This window comes from Ranitomeya variabilis, chromosome 5 (assembly GCF_051348905.1).
Source record: "Ranitomeya variabilis isolate aRanVar5 chromosome 5, aRanVar5.hap1, whole genome shotgun sequence".
NCBI lineage: Eukaryota > Metazoa > Chordata > Amphibia > Anura > Dendrobatidae > Ranitomeya > Ranitomeya variabilis.
The window spans coordinates 40,766,234-40,782,154 of record NC_135236.1 but is presented as its reverse complement, the minus strand read 5'-3'; the positions used below and the strand labels follow the sequence as shown (position 1 = coordinate 40,782,154).

The 15,921-nt window shown below is 45.5% G+C and overlaps 1 protein-coding gene across 1 annotated transcript in view; it reads right to left on the bottom strand.

The window, feature by feature from the left end:
• Positions 1-414: 414 nt before the first annotated feature.
• Positions 415-15,921, bottom strand: part of LOC143774275 (NXPE family member 3-like) — a 95,609-nt gene continuing 80,102 nt past the window's right edge. Inside the window, exon 7 of the mRNA XM_077261691.1 lies at positions 415-1,964. Within this exon, the coding sequence (XP_077117806.1) occupies positions 1,432-1,964 (533 nt within the window). The 3' untranslated portion in view covers positions 415-1,431. The remainder of the gene's footprint in view (positions 1,965-15,921) is intronic.

Here is a 15,921-nt window from a genome sequence, read left to right as displayed (position 1 = left end):
GTGCTCCTATCTCTAGGCACTCCTCTCAGTCTGTGCTCCTGTCTGTACGTGCTCCTCTCAGTCTGTGCTCCTGTCTGCAGGCACTCCTCTCAGTCTGTGCTCCTATCTGTAGGCTCTCCTCTCAGTCTGTGCTCTTATCTGTAGTTGCTCCTCTCAGTCTGTGCTCCTATCTGCAGGTGCTACTCTCAGTCTGTGTGCCTGTTTGTAAGCGCTCACTTATATTTTCTTGTCATTGTAGCTGAATGAGATCTTGCTGTTTGTCAGATCTTGTTTTTGTCAATGGCAACATATACTGTACCTTATTACATAACTTTTTAACTATTTATGAGGTTAAATAGAAAACATAGAAGTTTTGCTCTTGTTTTTTGATGTTTTCTATTTTCCTTTATTGATGTGCTACACACATAAGATGTTACCTTTATTCTGTGGTCAGTCCAAATTTATGGATTTATTTAGTTTGTATTTTACTACTTTTAGAACAATAAATACTCTGTTTGAAAAAAATAATCTTATTTTTGTATCACCATACTTTTTACAATTTTCCATCAATGGCGCTGTGGGAGGACTGTTTTCTTTTGTGTATCAAAATGTAGTTTTCAATGGAATTATTTGACCATGCCTCCACTAAGATCTGAGAGGCAGTAGTGAATTGTAGACAGTATCAAGGCTCTGGTTGCCATTGCAATCCATCAGGACCCCATGGTTGCCTTGCAAATTCCAGTGTCAGTATTGACACGGCTGCTGCGCTCAGTGTATGGCTGCATATGTAGTCACAGCAGCAGTGAACTCAGGGAGGAAAGGGTAACTAACATCTGATATTATTTTAAGCTAGCAAAGGTCATTAGAGGCTGGAAAAAAACTATTCAGGAATCTTGAGACATTTATAGGGGTTCTCTAGCAGTGGACAACTCCTTTACAAGGGTTTTCCACTAATATTGTTTTTTCTATCCAATGAATTTGTGCTGCATGGAAACAACAAATAGAGCAGATAGTCACCTTCCCCTGGTCTAGTGAATCTTCTCCATGCTATTCCGGTGTTTGCTTACCAGCTGCAGTGTTGTTGTTGTGACTGACTAATAGTTCAGCCTACTGGTCAAGGCTTCCACGGCAGTACAAGTTTTTCATGTGGCCCCTTGGGGAAGTTAATTTTCTACTCTTGATCACGAGGTTAACAGCCAGGAGTGAGCACATGGACATCATAGACCTCAGCTTGTACTTTCTTCATCTCAGCTGGGTGAGGTGTGCTCGGATAAGTTATTTTCTATGGCATCATGAGTTTCTCTTTCCAGACAAATACAAAAACTTTTTACAGATACAAACTTTAGTGTGTTGGAATTAATAATTGTTTTTACAGAAACAGCAGTAAATATCCAGACCAGACACTGGGATCTATTGTAAAAGTACAGCATGTAAAATTCATAGGGCATCTCATCATTTTGGACATATGTGAGACAACATGAGATCCACCTCGTTCTTGAGGACTGGGGGTCCAGGATGGATGTCGTCAGGAAGATAGTGGCAGGATGTCATGTCCCAGACATCTAGGATTATCACCCCCATTCCCTTGAAGGCCGCTCTCAATATAATGTCCAGCTGAAGAGTTAACCAATCACTGATATATAACATCTTAAAACCAGTGTTAGCGGATTTAATTATCACAGTAGTTTCAGGGCTCCGAAAAAGTAAAGATGCAACTGCCTGTTTGACCTTTTCCAATCTTTCTAAGTAAACCCTCAGTGGAAAAGATGCGAAATGGGGACAAAGAGTCATCACTACAACGGTGTCAGGGCCACCATCGATCCCGGCCAGTTGAGCTGATTCATATTGAAGGTTAGAAACTAATGTCTTTGAGGTCTTTAAGGGCAGTCCATGGGACCTATATCTGATGACCAGACCAGAGTCAGCATCTACTGCTAAGAGAGGTCCCGTAGGGTAATGAACGTGTAGGTCTATCTTCTTGAGACCTAAAATAGGAAATGACTTGTATTACGTCACACATATGTCTACTACAATTGTCCTTTCATTCATGATCTCTACCATTCAGATTATGGAAATGCATGTGGAAATTTACAAAGTAGTTTACAATATACAGTATTTAGAAAATGTAAAGAGATTGTCCTTTGAACAAATTACATTTTAATCAATAGATCTTTGGCTAAAAATAAGTTCCACATTTGGATGTGTTAAAATTTTTTCCTGTGCTGACATAATGTTATAAATGTGCCCCTGCTAATTACTGTGTAATGACTGTGTCTCACTGTAGGGATTTGGTCTGCACATACCACTTCTCCTGGCTGGTGAAGGAAACAAGAGATTGGCACGATTCAACCACTCACAGTGTCCTAAGGATGCTTTGAGTGACATCTCAACTACCTTATAGGATCAAGGGCGTGCTGAGTGGTCAAGATTATAACCTTCTGGCTTATAACCTTGGACTCCTTGACTTTCTCGACTCGCGGCTTAAATGCTAAAAAAAAAACGCTAAAAAATTGCATAGAAAACCGCATAAAAATGCATGAGGATTTCCTGGGAGTTGTGTCAGGTTTTTCTCAGGAAAATTCTGCACAAATTCCTGAACGTCTGCACATACCCTTACTCAGCGTAACATTACAAAGGGCCTACAGTTATGGCCAAAAGTGTTGGCATCTTTGAAATGGTTCCTGAAAATGAAGTATTTCTCCAGGAAAATTATTGAAATTCCGCATGTTTTGTTATAAACATGCGTATTTCCTTTATTATTATTATTTATTGTTATAGCGCCATTTATTCCATGGCGCTTTACATGTGAGGAGGGGTATACATAATAAAAACAAGTACAATAATCTTAAACAATACAAGTCATAACTGGTACAGGAGGAGTGAGGACCCTGTCCGCGAAGGCTCACAATCTACAAGGGATGGGTGAGAATACAGTAGGTGAGGGTAGAGCTCGTCGTGCAGCGGTTTGGTTGATCGGTGGTTACTGCAGGTTGTAGGCTTGTCGGAAGAGGTGGGTCTTCAGGTTCTTTTTGAAGATTTCAATGGTAGGCGAGAGTCTGATGTGTTGTGGCAGAGGGTTCCAGAGTAGGGGTGATATGCGAGAGAAATCTTGTATGTGATTGTGGGAAGAGGAGATAAGAGGGGAGTACAGAAGGAGATCTTGTGAGGATCAGAGGTTGCGTGTAGGTAAGTACCGGGAGACGAGGTCACAGATGCATGAAGGAGACAGGTTGTGGATGGCTTTGTATGTCATGGTTAGGGTTTTGTACTGGAGTCTCTGGGCAATGGGGAGCCAGTGGAGGGATTGACAGAGGGGAGAGGCTGGGGAATAGCGGGGGGACAGGTGGATTAGTCGGGCAGCAGAGTTTAGAATAGATTGCAGGGGTGCGTGAGTGTTCGAGGGGAGGCCACAGAGCAGGAGATTGCAGTAGTCAAGGCGAGAGATGATGAGGGCATGGACTAGGGTTTTTGCAGATTCTTGGTTGAGGAATGAACGGAGTCGTGAAATATTTTTGAGTTGAAGTCGGCAGGAAGTGGAAAGGGCTTGGATATGTGGTTTGAAGGAGAGATCAGCGTCAAGGATTACCCCGAGGCAGCGAGCTTGTGGGACTGGGGAGAGTGGGCAGCCATTTACTGTAATGGTTAGGTTCATTGGGGGGGTCGCGTGAGATGGGGGAAAGATGATGAATTCTGTTTTGTCCATGTTAAGTTTCAGAAATCTAGCGGAGAAGAAGGATGAAATAGTGGACAGACATTGAGGGATTCTGGTTAGTAGGGAGGTGATATCTGGTCCAGAGATGTAGATCTGTGTGTCATCAGCATAGAGGTGATACTGAAAGCCATGAGATTCTATGAGCTGTCCCAGGCCAAAGGTGTAAATGGAGAAGAGCAGGGGCCCAAGGACTGAACCTTGCGGGACTCCGACAGATAGGGGGCGAGGTGAGGAGGTGGTGTGTGAGTGGGAGAAGCTGAATGTCCGACCTGTTAGGTATGATGAGATCCAGGATAGGGCCAAGTCTGTGATGCCAAGGGATGAGAGGGTCTGTAATAATAGGGAATGGTCCACTGTGTCAAAGGCAGCCGACAGGTCGAGGAGGAGGAGAACAGAGTAGTGTCGCTTGCTCTTGGCGGTTAAGAGGTCGTTGGTGACCTTAGTTAGGGCAGTTTCAGTGGAGTGGTGTGACCGGAAGCCAGATTGTAAGCGGTCAAAGAGGGTGCAAGAAGAGAGATGGGAGGACAGTTCAAGGTAGATGTGTTGTTCCAGTAGTTTGGAGGCATAAGGGAGAAGTGATATAGGGCGATAGCTAGATACAGAGGATGGGTCAAGAGAGGGCTTTTTGAGGATAGGTGTGATGGAGGCATGTTTAAAGCTTGAGGGGAAAACACTAGTTGTTAGTGATAGGTTGAAGAGATGGGTTAGGGTTGGGATGAAGACTGTGGTGAGGTTTGTGTGTATTGGAACAACACAGAAAAACAAAAAACAAAAGAAGAAATGTAAATTGGACATATTTTTACACAAATCCCAAAAAGTGGGCCAGACAAACTTGTTGGCACTTTACCAAATTTGTGGGTAAACAACTTTGTTTCAAGCATATAATGCTAGTTCAAACTCACCTGCGGAAAGTGCAGGTGTGGGCAATATGAAAATCACACCTGAAACCAGATAAAAAGGGGAGAAAATGACTCAATCTTTGCATTGTGTGTTAAGCTGCCGTCACACTATCAGTATTTGGTCAGTATTTTACATCAGTATTTGTAAGCCAAAACCAGGAGTGGGTGATAAATGCAGACGTTGTGCATATGTTTCTATTATACTTTTCCTCTAACTGTTCTTGTCCTGGTTTTGGCTTACAAATACTGATGTAAAATACTGACCAAATACTGATAGTGTGATGGCAGCCTTAGAAAGAGAAGAAAAAAACTGTCTTAGGGTTTGAGAACCTAAATTGCTGAACAATATCAACAATCTCAAGCTTACAAATCCATTTGCAGAAATCTTCATATTCCTTTGTCAACATAATCAAAAAGTTTACAACCCATGGCACAGTAGCTAATCTCTCTGGAAGTTAACGGCAGAGAAAAATTGATGAAAGGTTGCAACGCAGGACAATCTAGATGGTGAATATGCAGCCCCAATCCATTTCCAAATAAATTCAAGCTGTCCTGCAGGCTCAGGGTTCATCAGTGTCAGCGCAAATTATCTGTCGACATTTGAATGAAATGAAATGCTATGGCAGGAGACCCAGGAGGACCCCACAGAAATATTAAAAGTTAGACTGCAGTTTTCCAAAATATACATGATTTAGCTAAACTTTTTCTGGGAACATGTCTTGTGGACAGATGAGACCAAGATAAAGCTTTTTGGAAAGCACATCATTCTACTCTGTTCCAAAAATAAGGCCAACAAAGAATAGAACACAGTACCTACAATCAAATATGGTGGAAGTTCAAAGATGTTTTGGGGTTGTTTTGCTGCTTCTGGGTGTCTTGACTATGTGCAAGGATTCATGAAATCTGAAGATTACCAAAGGATTTTGGGTCGTAATGTAGTGAGCAGTGTGAGAATGCTGGATTTGTGTCCTAGGTAATGGATCTTCCAGCAGGACAATGACCCCAAACATACTTAAAGAAGCTGCAGAGATGGATTGAAATAAAGTGCTGGACAGGAATGTGGAGAGATCTTAAAATTGCTGCTAGGAGACGGCACCTGTCACTGCTCGGTTGTTGGGTGACCCGGGACCAGGGGCTCCTTCCCTGTCCCTAACACTAGGGGGTGCCCTAGCTCAATTTGTTCCCCTGGTTAATTTTGAAGGTGAAGATGTCGGGGCCATGTACCTTGCCTTATCTCCTGAATCCACCGTCTGTTTGGACCCTTCCCCACCTAGGGAAGAGGGGAGTAGTTGTACACCGTAGTACACCTACCAGATGAACAGGGGCAATGGAAAATACCAGACATAGAAATATTCACTCACAGAGGAATGCACTGGGAAGTGGAGGATGGGGAAAAACCAAAGTAGGAGAAGGAAAGGGAATTATCACACTTACAAACCCAAGCAGCAGTCACATATAAACCCACCAAATGCCTTCTCATACAACCACCAAACAACTATCTTCCCAGCCATGCAGCATAAGCTATCTCTGACTATGTGTGTCAGTCAGGACCTAGATTATTTTGGGGATAGGAGTGGCTAACCTTGCTCAGCTGAGAGCCCTAGCTCTCAGAGTTCTCAACATGATCGATTAACCCCTGTTCTGTCAAAAGAAATTTACACTGTTTAAAAAGAAGGTGAAATGCTTCTTTTCGGCACAGTAGTAGGAGCAATCAGACTCTGCGGTCTTCTGGCTCCTCTCTGGCGCGGTAACCCTGTGATAGCGCCCTTCAAGTTTGAGAGACAGTTTGCAAAAGAAAAGTGGTCCAAAATTCCAGTTTAGAGGTGTAAGAAGCCTGTTGACTGTCATAGTAAGTGATTGATTGCATTTGATTATTTCAAAAGGTGTGCAACCAAATATTAAGTTGAGGGTGTGAAGAATTTTGTCCTGCGACCAACGATCAGGGGAACGACTTCGGCATTGTTGAAACTGTCTTCAGCGATGCCGAAGTCCCCCTGCAGCACCCGGGTAACCAGGGTAAACATCGGGTTACTAAGTGCAGGGCCGCGCTTAGTAACCCGATGTTTACCCTGGTTACCAAAAAAAAACAAACAGTACATACTCACCATCTGATGTCCGTCAGGTCCCTGGCCGTCTGCTTCCTGCTCTGACTGACTGCCGCCGTACAGTGAGAGCAGAGCGCAGCGGTGACGTCACCGCTGTGCTGTACTTTCACTTTCACTTTGCGGCGCTCAGTCAGAGCAGGAAGCAGACGGCAAGGGACCTGACGGACATCAGATGGTGAGTATGTACTGTTTTTTTTTTTTTTACATTTACGCTGGTAACCAGGGTAAACATCGGGTTACTAAGCGCGGCCCTGCACTTAGTAACCCGATGTTTACCCTGGTTACCAGTGAAGACATCACTGGATCGGTGTCACACACACCGATTCAGCGATGTCAGCGGGACCTCAACGATCAAAAAACGGCCCAGGCCATTCCGACACGACCAGCGATCTCACAGCAGGGGCCTGATCGCTGGTACGTGTCACACATAGCGAGATCGCTACTGAGGTCGCTGTTGTGTCACAAAACTTGTGACTCAGCAGCGATCTCGCTATGTGAGACGGGGCCTTTAGTCTGGAAAAAAAAATTGCAATTTTTATTATTGACGAAAACACCTCTACTTCAGTGCTTCGTTAACCAATAACGATGGAATTCACGCTTCAAGTGGGAGCACTTCACACTGAATCCATTTCCTGTTTTGTCTTAGATAATTTACCTGCTGGGGTGGTACTGGGACTTCCATGACTGCAGTTTCACAATCCTGTTATTGATTGCTGTCAGAAGGACGTTTCTGTTCAAGAAATGTCATTCCTAGGGTTCATTTTATCTGCTGATGGGTCCTGGGAAGGTGCAGGCCATATTAGATTGAATACAACCAGGTCATTCATAGCATTACAATGTTTTGTAGGATTCACACACTATTATAGAAAATTCATTATGGATTTTTTCTCAGATTGCTAAATCTCTTATTGACCTCACATTTAAGGGGGGTAGATCTCAAGTTTTGGCTACTGAATGCTGTTAGAGCTTTTACAAAGTTTTATGTCTGTTCCTGTTCTAATCCAACCCGAGCTCCAAGAAACATTCATTGTGCAGGTGGATGCTTTGGAGGTTGAGGTAGAGGCCGTTATATCTGTCATGTCGGATGCTATTCACACTAGGGCATCCGACAGACAGCGGTAATTCCGCATTTGTCCACTATGCACTCAGTGGCGGCGGCTAGATTTCATCTAGGTTGTTCGGGGGGTTAATCTAGCTGGTACTCGGATTGGAGGCTGGGTCTCGCCCACTGCCTTTAAATAGTTCTGCTGAACTTTGGGCGTCGCCGATTATAGCTTGTGTCTTGTGCCTGGTGATCTCGGTCTGGAGTGGTGGTCTAGGAGAGGAAATATCGTATCTGGTGGTGTATTATCCTTCGTCATATTTCTCCTTTCCAATATTTGTATTTGTTTTGCCCTGTGCACATTATAGTGTTTTCCTGTGTGTCTGCGGCGTGGTGCGTTTTCAGTTTTCCCTGTCTGTGCTTTCTGTAGGGGTTGGTGTGAGGTTTTATCACTAGGTGGCGGGTGGAGGTTTCAGCTTAGTACTGAAACAGGAGTCAGGGTCTGGCCTGGCGGCCCAGACATGCACACCTTCAGTGTAAACTCTGGGAGAGGGACAGACAGGGTTTCCCTAGTCTGAGGGATATTGCAGGGGCCCGGGTAATCAGCTGTAGTCTACCCAGTACCCCCGTGACACTATAATCGGCCCCAAAATTTTGTATTCCATGGATCCCATGACTTCCATAACCCGCCAGCTGGAGGCGCTGTCCTTACAGGTCACTGAGCTGAAAGGAGCAGTCCAGCAGCAGGGTCTTGTAGTATCTAATGTGCAAGCTGAAAATGCAGGTGGAGTTGCAGAACCTAAGATCCCTTTGCCTGAGAGGTAATGAGGCTCAGCGTGTGGGCCCGGTGTTGTCATTGCTGAACGGAGACCCCCAAGCTTGGGCGTTTTCTTTACCATCTGATTCAGCTGCAGTTTTTTTCTGCTCTTGGACTCATTTATGATGATCCTGACAGACTGGCTTTAGCAGAATCTAAAATTTGCGCTCTCCACCAGGGGGAGCGAATGGCGGAGGATTACTGTTCTGAATTTCGCCGCTGGGCGGTGGACACGCAGTGGAATGACCCGGCGCTGCAGAGTCAATTTGTTCATGGGGTTTCGAGAAGGGTTAAACAAGCCCTTCTGATGTATGAGACTCCTGCTTCTCTAGAGTCTGCTATGAGTCTTGTTGTTCGCATTGATCGCCGTTTGCGTCAGGGGGTGCAAGAGACGCCGCCTTTGGGTGAAGGCGTAGGTGCACGTGAGGTTGCTGCAGGTGAGCCCACGGAGCCTATGCAAATCGCAGGGGTGTCACATACTCGTGTCCCCTCGCTCAGGAAGCAGGGAGCCTGTTTTTGCTGTGGTAAAGATGGGCATTATGTAAATGCTTGTCCTCTGTTACCTAAGAAAAAGCGCATCGGCGGAAAACTACTAAGCTCAGAGGGTGTGGAGGAGACTAATCTGGGTTTATGCATATCTTCCATTGTGGTCTCTCAATGTATGCTCCCTGCCAGGGTTATGGTCGCTGGCAGAGAGCTGCCATCTCATTGGTGAGGAGTTTGCGCGCACGGCCGGGTTCACGGTCGAAAAACTGCCTCCTCCTATCCGGGTGGTCACCATCAATGCTGCTCCTCTCCCACAGGGGGAAATTACTGAGTTTGTGGCTGAAGTGAAACTCCACATTGGGGTACTACCTTTCGAGCAGGTTACATGTAGGGTGCTCAGTAATCTTCCTGCACAAATGGTTTTGGTTTTTCCATGGTTATCTTTGCATAACCCTGTGATTGACTGGAAAACTCAGGACATAATCCAGTGGAGCGGATTTTGCCAGGAGAATTGCCTGGCCACATGTGTGTCCGCCGTGACTCCTAGCATTCCTGAGTCACTGCTGGATTTCGCGGATGTGTTCTCAGAGAAGGGTTGCTCAGAATTGCCACCACATCGCCCCTATGACTGTACTATCAGGTTTAAACCTGGGGCCAAATTGCCTAAAGCTAGGATGTTTAACATCTTTGGTCCTGAGAGGCAAGCTTTAAAGGACTACATTGCTGAGAGTTTGAGCAAAGGGCACATCAGGCATTCGTCCTTGCCTGTGACAGTGGGGTTCTTCTTCATTAAAAAGAAAGATGGCGGACTACACCCGTGTCTGGATTTCAGGGAGTTAAACCAGATTACGGTTCGTGATCCATACCCTATGCCACTTATACCGGATTTGTTCAACCAGGTGGCTGGTGCTAAGTGGTTCTCCAAGCTGGACCTCAGGGGGGTGTACAACCTCATAAGAGTCCGTCAAGGTAATGAGTGGAAGACGGCTTTTAATACTCCTGAGGGTCATTTTGAAAATTTGGTGATGCCATTTGGGTTGACAAACGCGCCTGCAGTATGTCAACATTTCATAAATGATGTGTTCTCGCATGTTTTGGGGAAATTCGTTATTGTGTACTTAGATGACATTCTCATTTATTCATGCGATCGTGATACTCATTTAGAGCATGTCAGAGAGGTGTTACAGCTTCTCAGAGAGAATAAGCTCTATGCTAAACTTGAGAAATGTATATTTTCGGTTCAGGAGTTGCCTTTCTTGGGTTATATTGTGTCCGCTTCAGGGTTTAAAATGGACGCCGCTAAGGTGCAAGCGGTGCTGAGTTGGGAACGGCCTGATAACCTAAAAGCGCTTCAGCGGTTCCTTGGGTTTTCTAACTACTATAGGAAGTTTATCAAAGATTTTTCTACCATTGCTAAACCGCTTACTGACATGACGAAAAAGAGTACCAATTTCTCCGCCTGGCCTGAGGCTGCTGTGCGCGCATTCGAATTTCTGAAGAACAGTTTTGCTTTGGCCCCCATTCTGGTGCAACTGGACGTATCAAAACCATTTACCGTGGAAGTCGATGCACCTGAGGTTGGAGTGGGGGCGGTGCTGTCACAAGGCTCATCTTTGGGCGAGTTGCGTCCATGCGCCTACTTTTCCAAGAAGCTGTCGCCCGCCGAACGTAACTACGATATCGGCAACAGGGAATTGTTGGCTATCAAGTTGGCTTTTGAGGAATGGTGACACTTCTTGGAGGGGTCGGTCCACCAGGTTACAGTTATCACCGACAATAAAAACCTGATTTATCTGGAGTCAGCCAAGCGTCTGTCCCCCAGGCACGCTCGCTGGGCATTGTTTTTCACGCGGTTTAACTTTTTTGTTACTTACCGACCGGGGTCTAAGAACACTAAAGCGGATGCTTTATCCAGGTGTTTTCCGGGGGGAGAGCCTCGGGAAGATCCGGTACCCATCCTCCAAAAAGGTGTAGTGGTCTCGGCTCTCATGACAGAGGTTAAGGATGAGATTGCCGAGGCTCAGGAGGAAGTACCACCAGAGCTTCCCATTAACAAATCGTTTGTACCACTCCATCTTCGCCTAAAGGTGTTGGGTGAGCATCATGATGCTGTCCTGGCTGGCCATCCAGGGGTTAGGGGTACCTTGGAGTTGGTGTTGCGTCGGTTTTGGTGGCCCAAAATCCGACAGGACATGGTCTCGTACGTGTCAGCATGTACCATGTGTGCTAGGGCTAAGACGCCTCGCTCCCGTCCTGCTGACACTTTACATCCGCTAGGGGTACCCAGTAGGCCATGGACGGAGATCTCCATGGATTTTATTACAGATTTGCCCTCTTCAGCTGGGAACACGGTCATCTTGGTGGTTGTTGATCGGTTCTCAAAAATGTCTCACTTTGTGTCCTTACCTTCGTTGCCCAACGCTAAGACTCTGGCTCAGGTATTTGTACAGGAGGTGGTCAGACTTCACGGGGTTCCGTCTGACATCGTGTCTGATAGAGGTACACAGTTTGTGGCAAAATTTTGGAAAGCATTTTGCTCACGGCTGGGGATCAAGTTATCACATTCTTCAGCATTTCATCCTCAGTCAAATGGTCAGACCGAGCGTATGAACCAGAATTTAGAGCAGTATTTACGCTGCTTTGTTTCTGACAATCAGGAGGAGTGGTCGAAGTTCCTTCCTTTGGCGGAGTTTGCGATAAATAATCACCGCCAGGAATCGTCCCCGTTCTTTTGTGTTTACGGGCATCATTCTCAATTTTCTACTCTGCGTCAGGGGGGCTCTGCTGGCGTCCCGGAGGAGGACCAGCTAGGAGCACAACTGTCATCTGTCTGGAGGAGAGTTAAACAGCACTTGCTGAGTGTGGGTGCTAGGTACAAACGTGTGGCTGACAGTAGACAGGTGCCAGGTCCGGACCTGAGTGTGGGTGACTGGGTGTGGTTGTCCACAAAAAACATCAAACTCAAAATACCATCCCTGAAATTAGGTCCAAGGTTTATTGGTCCATTTAGGGTCACCGCCATCATTAACCCAGTAGCCTACCGATTGGAGCTTCCTACGGTTTATAAGATACACAACGTGTTCCACAGATCGTTGTTAAAAAAGGTGGTGGGTTCCGTGGACACGATGCCGACGCCATCTCCAGTTTTGGTGGATGGCAATTTGGAATTTGAAGTCTCCAAGGTGGTTGACTCTCGAGTAGTGCGCCGCACATTACAGTACCTAGTACACTGGCGTGGTTATGGGCCGGAGGAGAGGTCTTGGGTATCAGCCTCGGACATTCATGCGGACTGGCTGTTCAGTATGTTTCACCGCCGCCATCCGGACAAGCCGGGTCCTATAAGTCATGAGGGCCCTGGGGTCCCTCGTAGAAGGCGGGGTACTGTCATGTCGGACGCTATTCACACTAGGGCGTCCGACAGACAGCGGTAATTCCGCATTTGTCCACTATGCGCTCAGTGGCGCCGGCTAGATTTCATCTAGGTTGTTCGGGGGTTAATCTAGCTGGTACTCGGATTGGAGGCTGGGTCTCGCCCACTGCCTTTAAATAGTTCTGCTGAACTTTGGGCATCGCCGATTATATCTTGTGTCTTGTGCCTGGTGATCTCGGTCTGGAGTGGTGTTCTAGGAGAGGAAATATCGTATCTGGTGGTGTATTATCCTTCGTCATATTTCTCCTTCCTATATTTGTATTTGTTTTGCCCTGTGCACATTATAGTGTTTTCCTGTGTGTCTGTGGCGTGGTGCGTTTTTAGTTTTCCCTGTCTGTGCTTTCTGTAGGGGTTGGTGTGAGGTTTTATCACTGGTGGGCGGGTGGAGGTTTCAGCTTAGTACTGAAACAGGAGTCAGGGTCAGGCCTGGCGGCCCAGACATGCACACCTTCAGTGTAAACTCTGGGAGAGGGACAGACAGGGTTTCCCTAGTCTGAGGGATATTGCAGGGGCCCGGGTAATCAGCTGTAGTCTACCCAGTACCCCCGTGACAATATCTTAGCGTCCAAAACTCTGACCATGTGCTTTTTTCTATCAAAAAATTTGGTCGGTTGAAAGAAATCATGATGTTAGAAGACGTGAGTCACTGGCTGTTAAATTAGCCTTTGAGGGGGCGGTTCTTCAAGTCACTGTGGTCATTGACCATCAGAAGTTAGCGCATGTTGAATTAGCTAAATGACTAACTCCTAGACAGGCCAGTTGGTCCTTATTTTTTCCTAGATTCAATTTCTCTATCATATTGAGGACAGAGTCCAAGAATGGGAAGTCTGACATACTGTCATGCAGTCTTAGTTCTGTTTCTCCTCCACAACCTCCATCTTCCATGCTCCCTAAGGGTATTGTGGATTTTGTGGTATGCTCGGAGTTGGAAACTGAGGTCAATGAAGGTCAGTCGTTGGCTCTTTCGGCCACTCCTGGGTGCAAATTAATTTGTGCTTGTGTACCTAGGATTGTGTCTATTGCAGAAGTTTCATGATTTCGTCTTGAGTAGTCATCCTGGGAGGCGGATAGCTATTACTAGGCTTTTTGGCTTCTGTCTATGAATAATGATACTAAAGATTTTGCAACAGCCGGGCATGGAATTGGCTCAATTGCCAATTCCATAAAGACCGTCGACTCATTGGTCCATGGATTTCATCAAAGATTTGCCTTCGATGGTAAAACTATTATTTGCATGGTGGTTGACCAATTCAGTAAACAGTCTCATTTTTTTCCTTTATTAGGGTTATGTAATGCAGAAACTCTCCCTTTTATTTATAACGTACCCTACTGGTTTATGACCTTAACTTCCCCCACTCAGTGTCACAGAGAGTCCACAGAAAGGACAGCATGAGCTCACAGCAGATTCTTTCTGTGAGGTAACACATTTCCCTGCCTGTTTTATCACAGGAGTATTTCTGCGGCGTCTTCAGTCCTCATCACAAGTAAAGTCAGTGACATATGATTTTAGTGGCAGCTGCAGCTGGAGCACTTACATCACTGACTTGATTTATGATGAGTTCAGGGGACTGGGGACACAAAAGAAACACTCTCTTTTGTGATAAATCAGGGAGGGAAGTGTTTACCTCATAGAAAGCAGGAGCTACAAGCCACTGTTATATCATCTGCATAATTATTTATTCTTCCTCACCTGTCAAAAATTTGTGTTATGTGCCGATTCAAGAACTGGATCAGCTCTGCATGGACAGACACAGCCATTACACAGTACATAGCAGGGGCATAATTATAAAATTAAGCACAGGGACATTATTTTAACACATCTAATTGTGGAACTTATTTTTATACTAAAATCTATTGATGAAAATGTACTTTGTTAGCAGGACAACTCTTTTAAAGTCATCTGGTAGAGCATAAAGTGCACAAGTGAGCATGCAGCATGCAAAAAAACTGGAAACTGTAAAAGTTCTACACAGGACTAACCTTGCCCACCCATCAGAGTTTTTGGGGTGTATAAACTCTGTGCCTGCATCTTGAACCCTGAATCTGATCCTGTAGCTGTTTACTGTTGGCATAAGGCCGCAAAAAGCTTTTGTTTTACCCAAAGTTAAAAATATGAGGCTACACACTCAGTGTTTTTGTTCTTCTCATATGTCCAGAACCCCTAATTCTGATCCTCTTCCAGTACCCTGTATCTGAGTGTGTAATCTGTACCCCTTAGCTTATGGTTTTACCTGAAGTTCCAAATATGAGCCTGGTGAGACCCAGCTGCTAAACATAAGCCCTAGGGATCCCTTTTAACCATATAGGATGATGACACATACCATCAAAGACCCATTATACATATACACTGCTCAAAAACATAAAGGGAACACTAAAATACCACATCCTAGATATCTCTGAATGAAATATTCCAGCAGCAAATTTTTATTCACTGCATAGTGGAATGTGTTCAGAACAATAAAACATAACAATTATCAATGTAAGTCAAAATGAATTTTTGGGAATGATGCAACAAGTTTTTCACACCTGGATTTGGGGATCCTCGGCCATTCTTCCTTGCAGATCCTCTCCAGTTCCATCAGGTTGGATTGTGAACCTTGGCGGACAGCCATTTTCAGGTCTCTCCAGAGATGCTCAATTGGGTTTAGGTCAGGGCTCTGGCTGGGCCAGTCAAGAATGGTCACAGAGTTGTTCTGAAGCCACTCCTTTGTTATTTTAGCCTTGTACTTAAGGTCATGGTTTTGTTGGAAGGTGAACCTTGGGCCAAATCTGAGGTCCAGAGCACTCTGGAAGAGATTTTCATCCAGAATATGTCTGTACTTGGCCTCTTTCATGTTTCCTTCAATGACAACCAGTCATCCTGTCCCTGCATCTGAAAAACACCCCCATAGCAGGATGCTGCCACCACCAAGCTTCACTGTTAGGATTGTATTGGGCAGGTGATGAGCAGTGCCTAGTTTTCTTCACACATACAACTTAGAATTATCACCAAAAAGGTCTATCTTTGTCTCATCAGACCAGGGAATCTTATTTCTCACAGTCTGGGAGTCCTTCATGTGTTTTTTAGCAAACTCTATGTGGGCTTTCATATGTCTTGCACTGAGGAGAGGCTTCAATTGGGCCACTCTGCCATAAAGGCCCCACTGGTGGAGGGCAGCAGTGATAGTTGACTTTGTGGAACTTTCTGCCATCTCCCTACTGCATCTCTGGAGCTCAGCCACAGTAATCTTGGGTTCTTCTTTACCTCTCTCACCAAGGCTCTTCTCCCACGATTGCTCAGTTTGGCTGGACGGCCAGGTCAAGGAAGACTCCTGGTGGTCCCAAACGTCTTCAATTTAAGGATTATGGAGGCCACTGTGCTCTTAGGAACCTTGAGTACTGCAGAAATTCTGTTGTAGACTTGGCCAGATCTGTGCCTTGCCACAATTCTGTCTCTGAGCTCCTTGGCCAG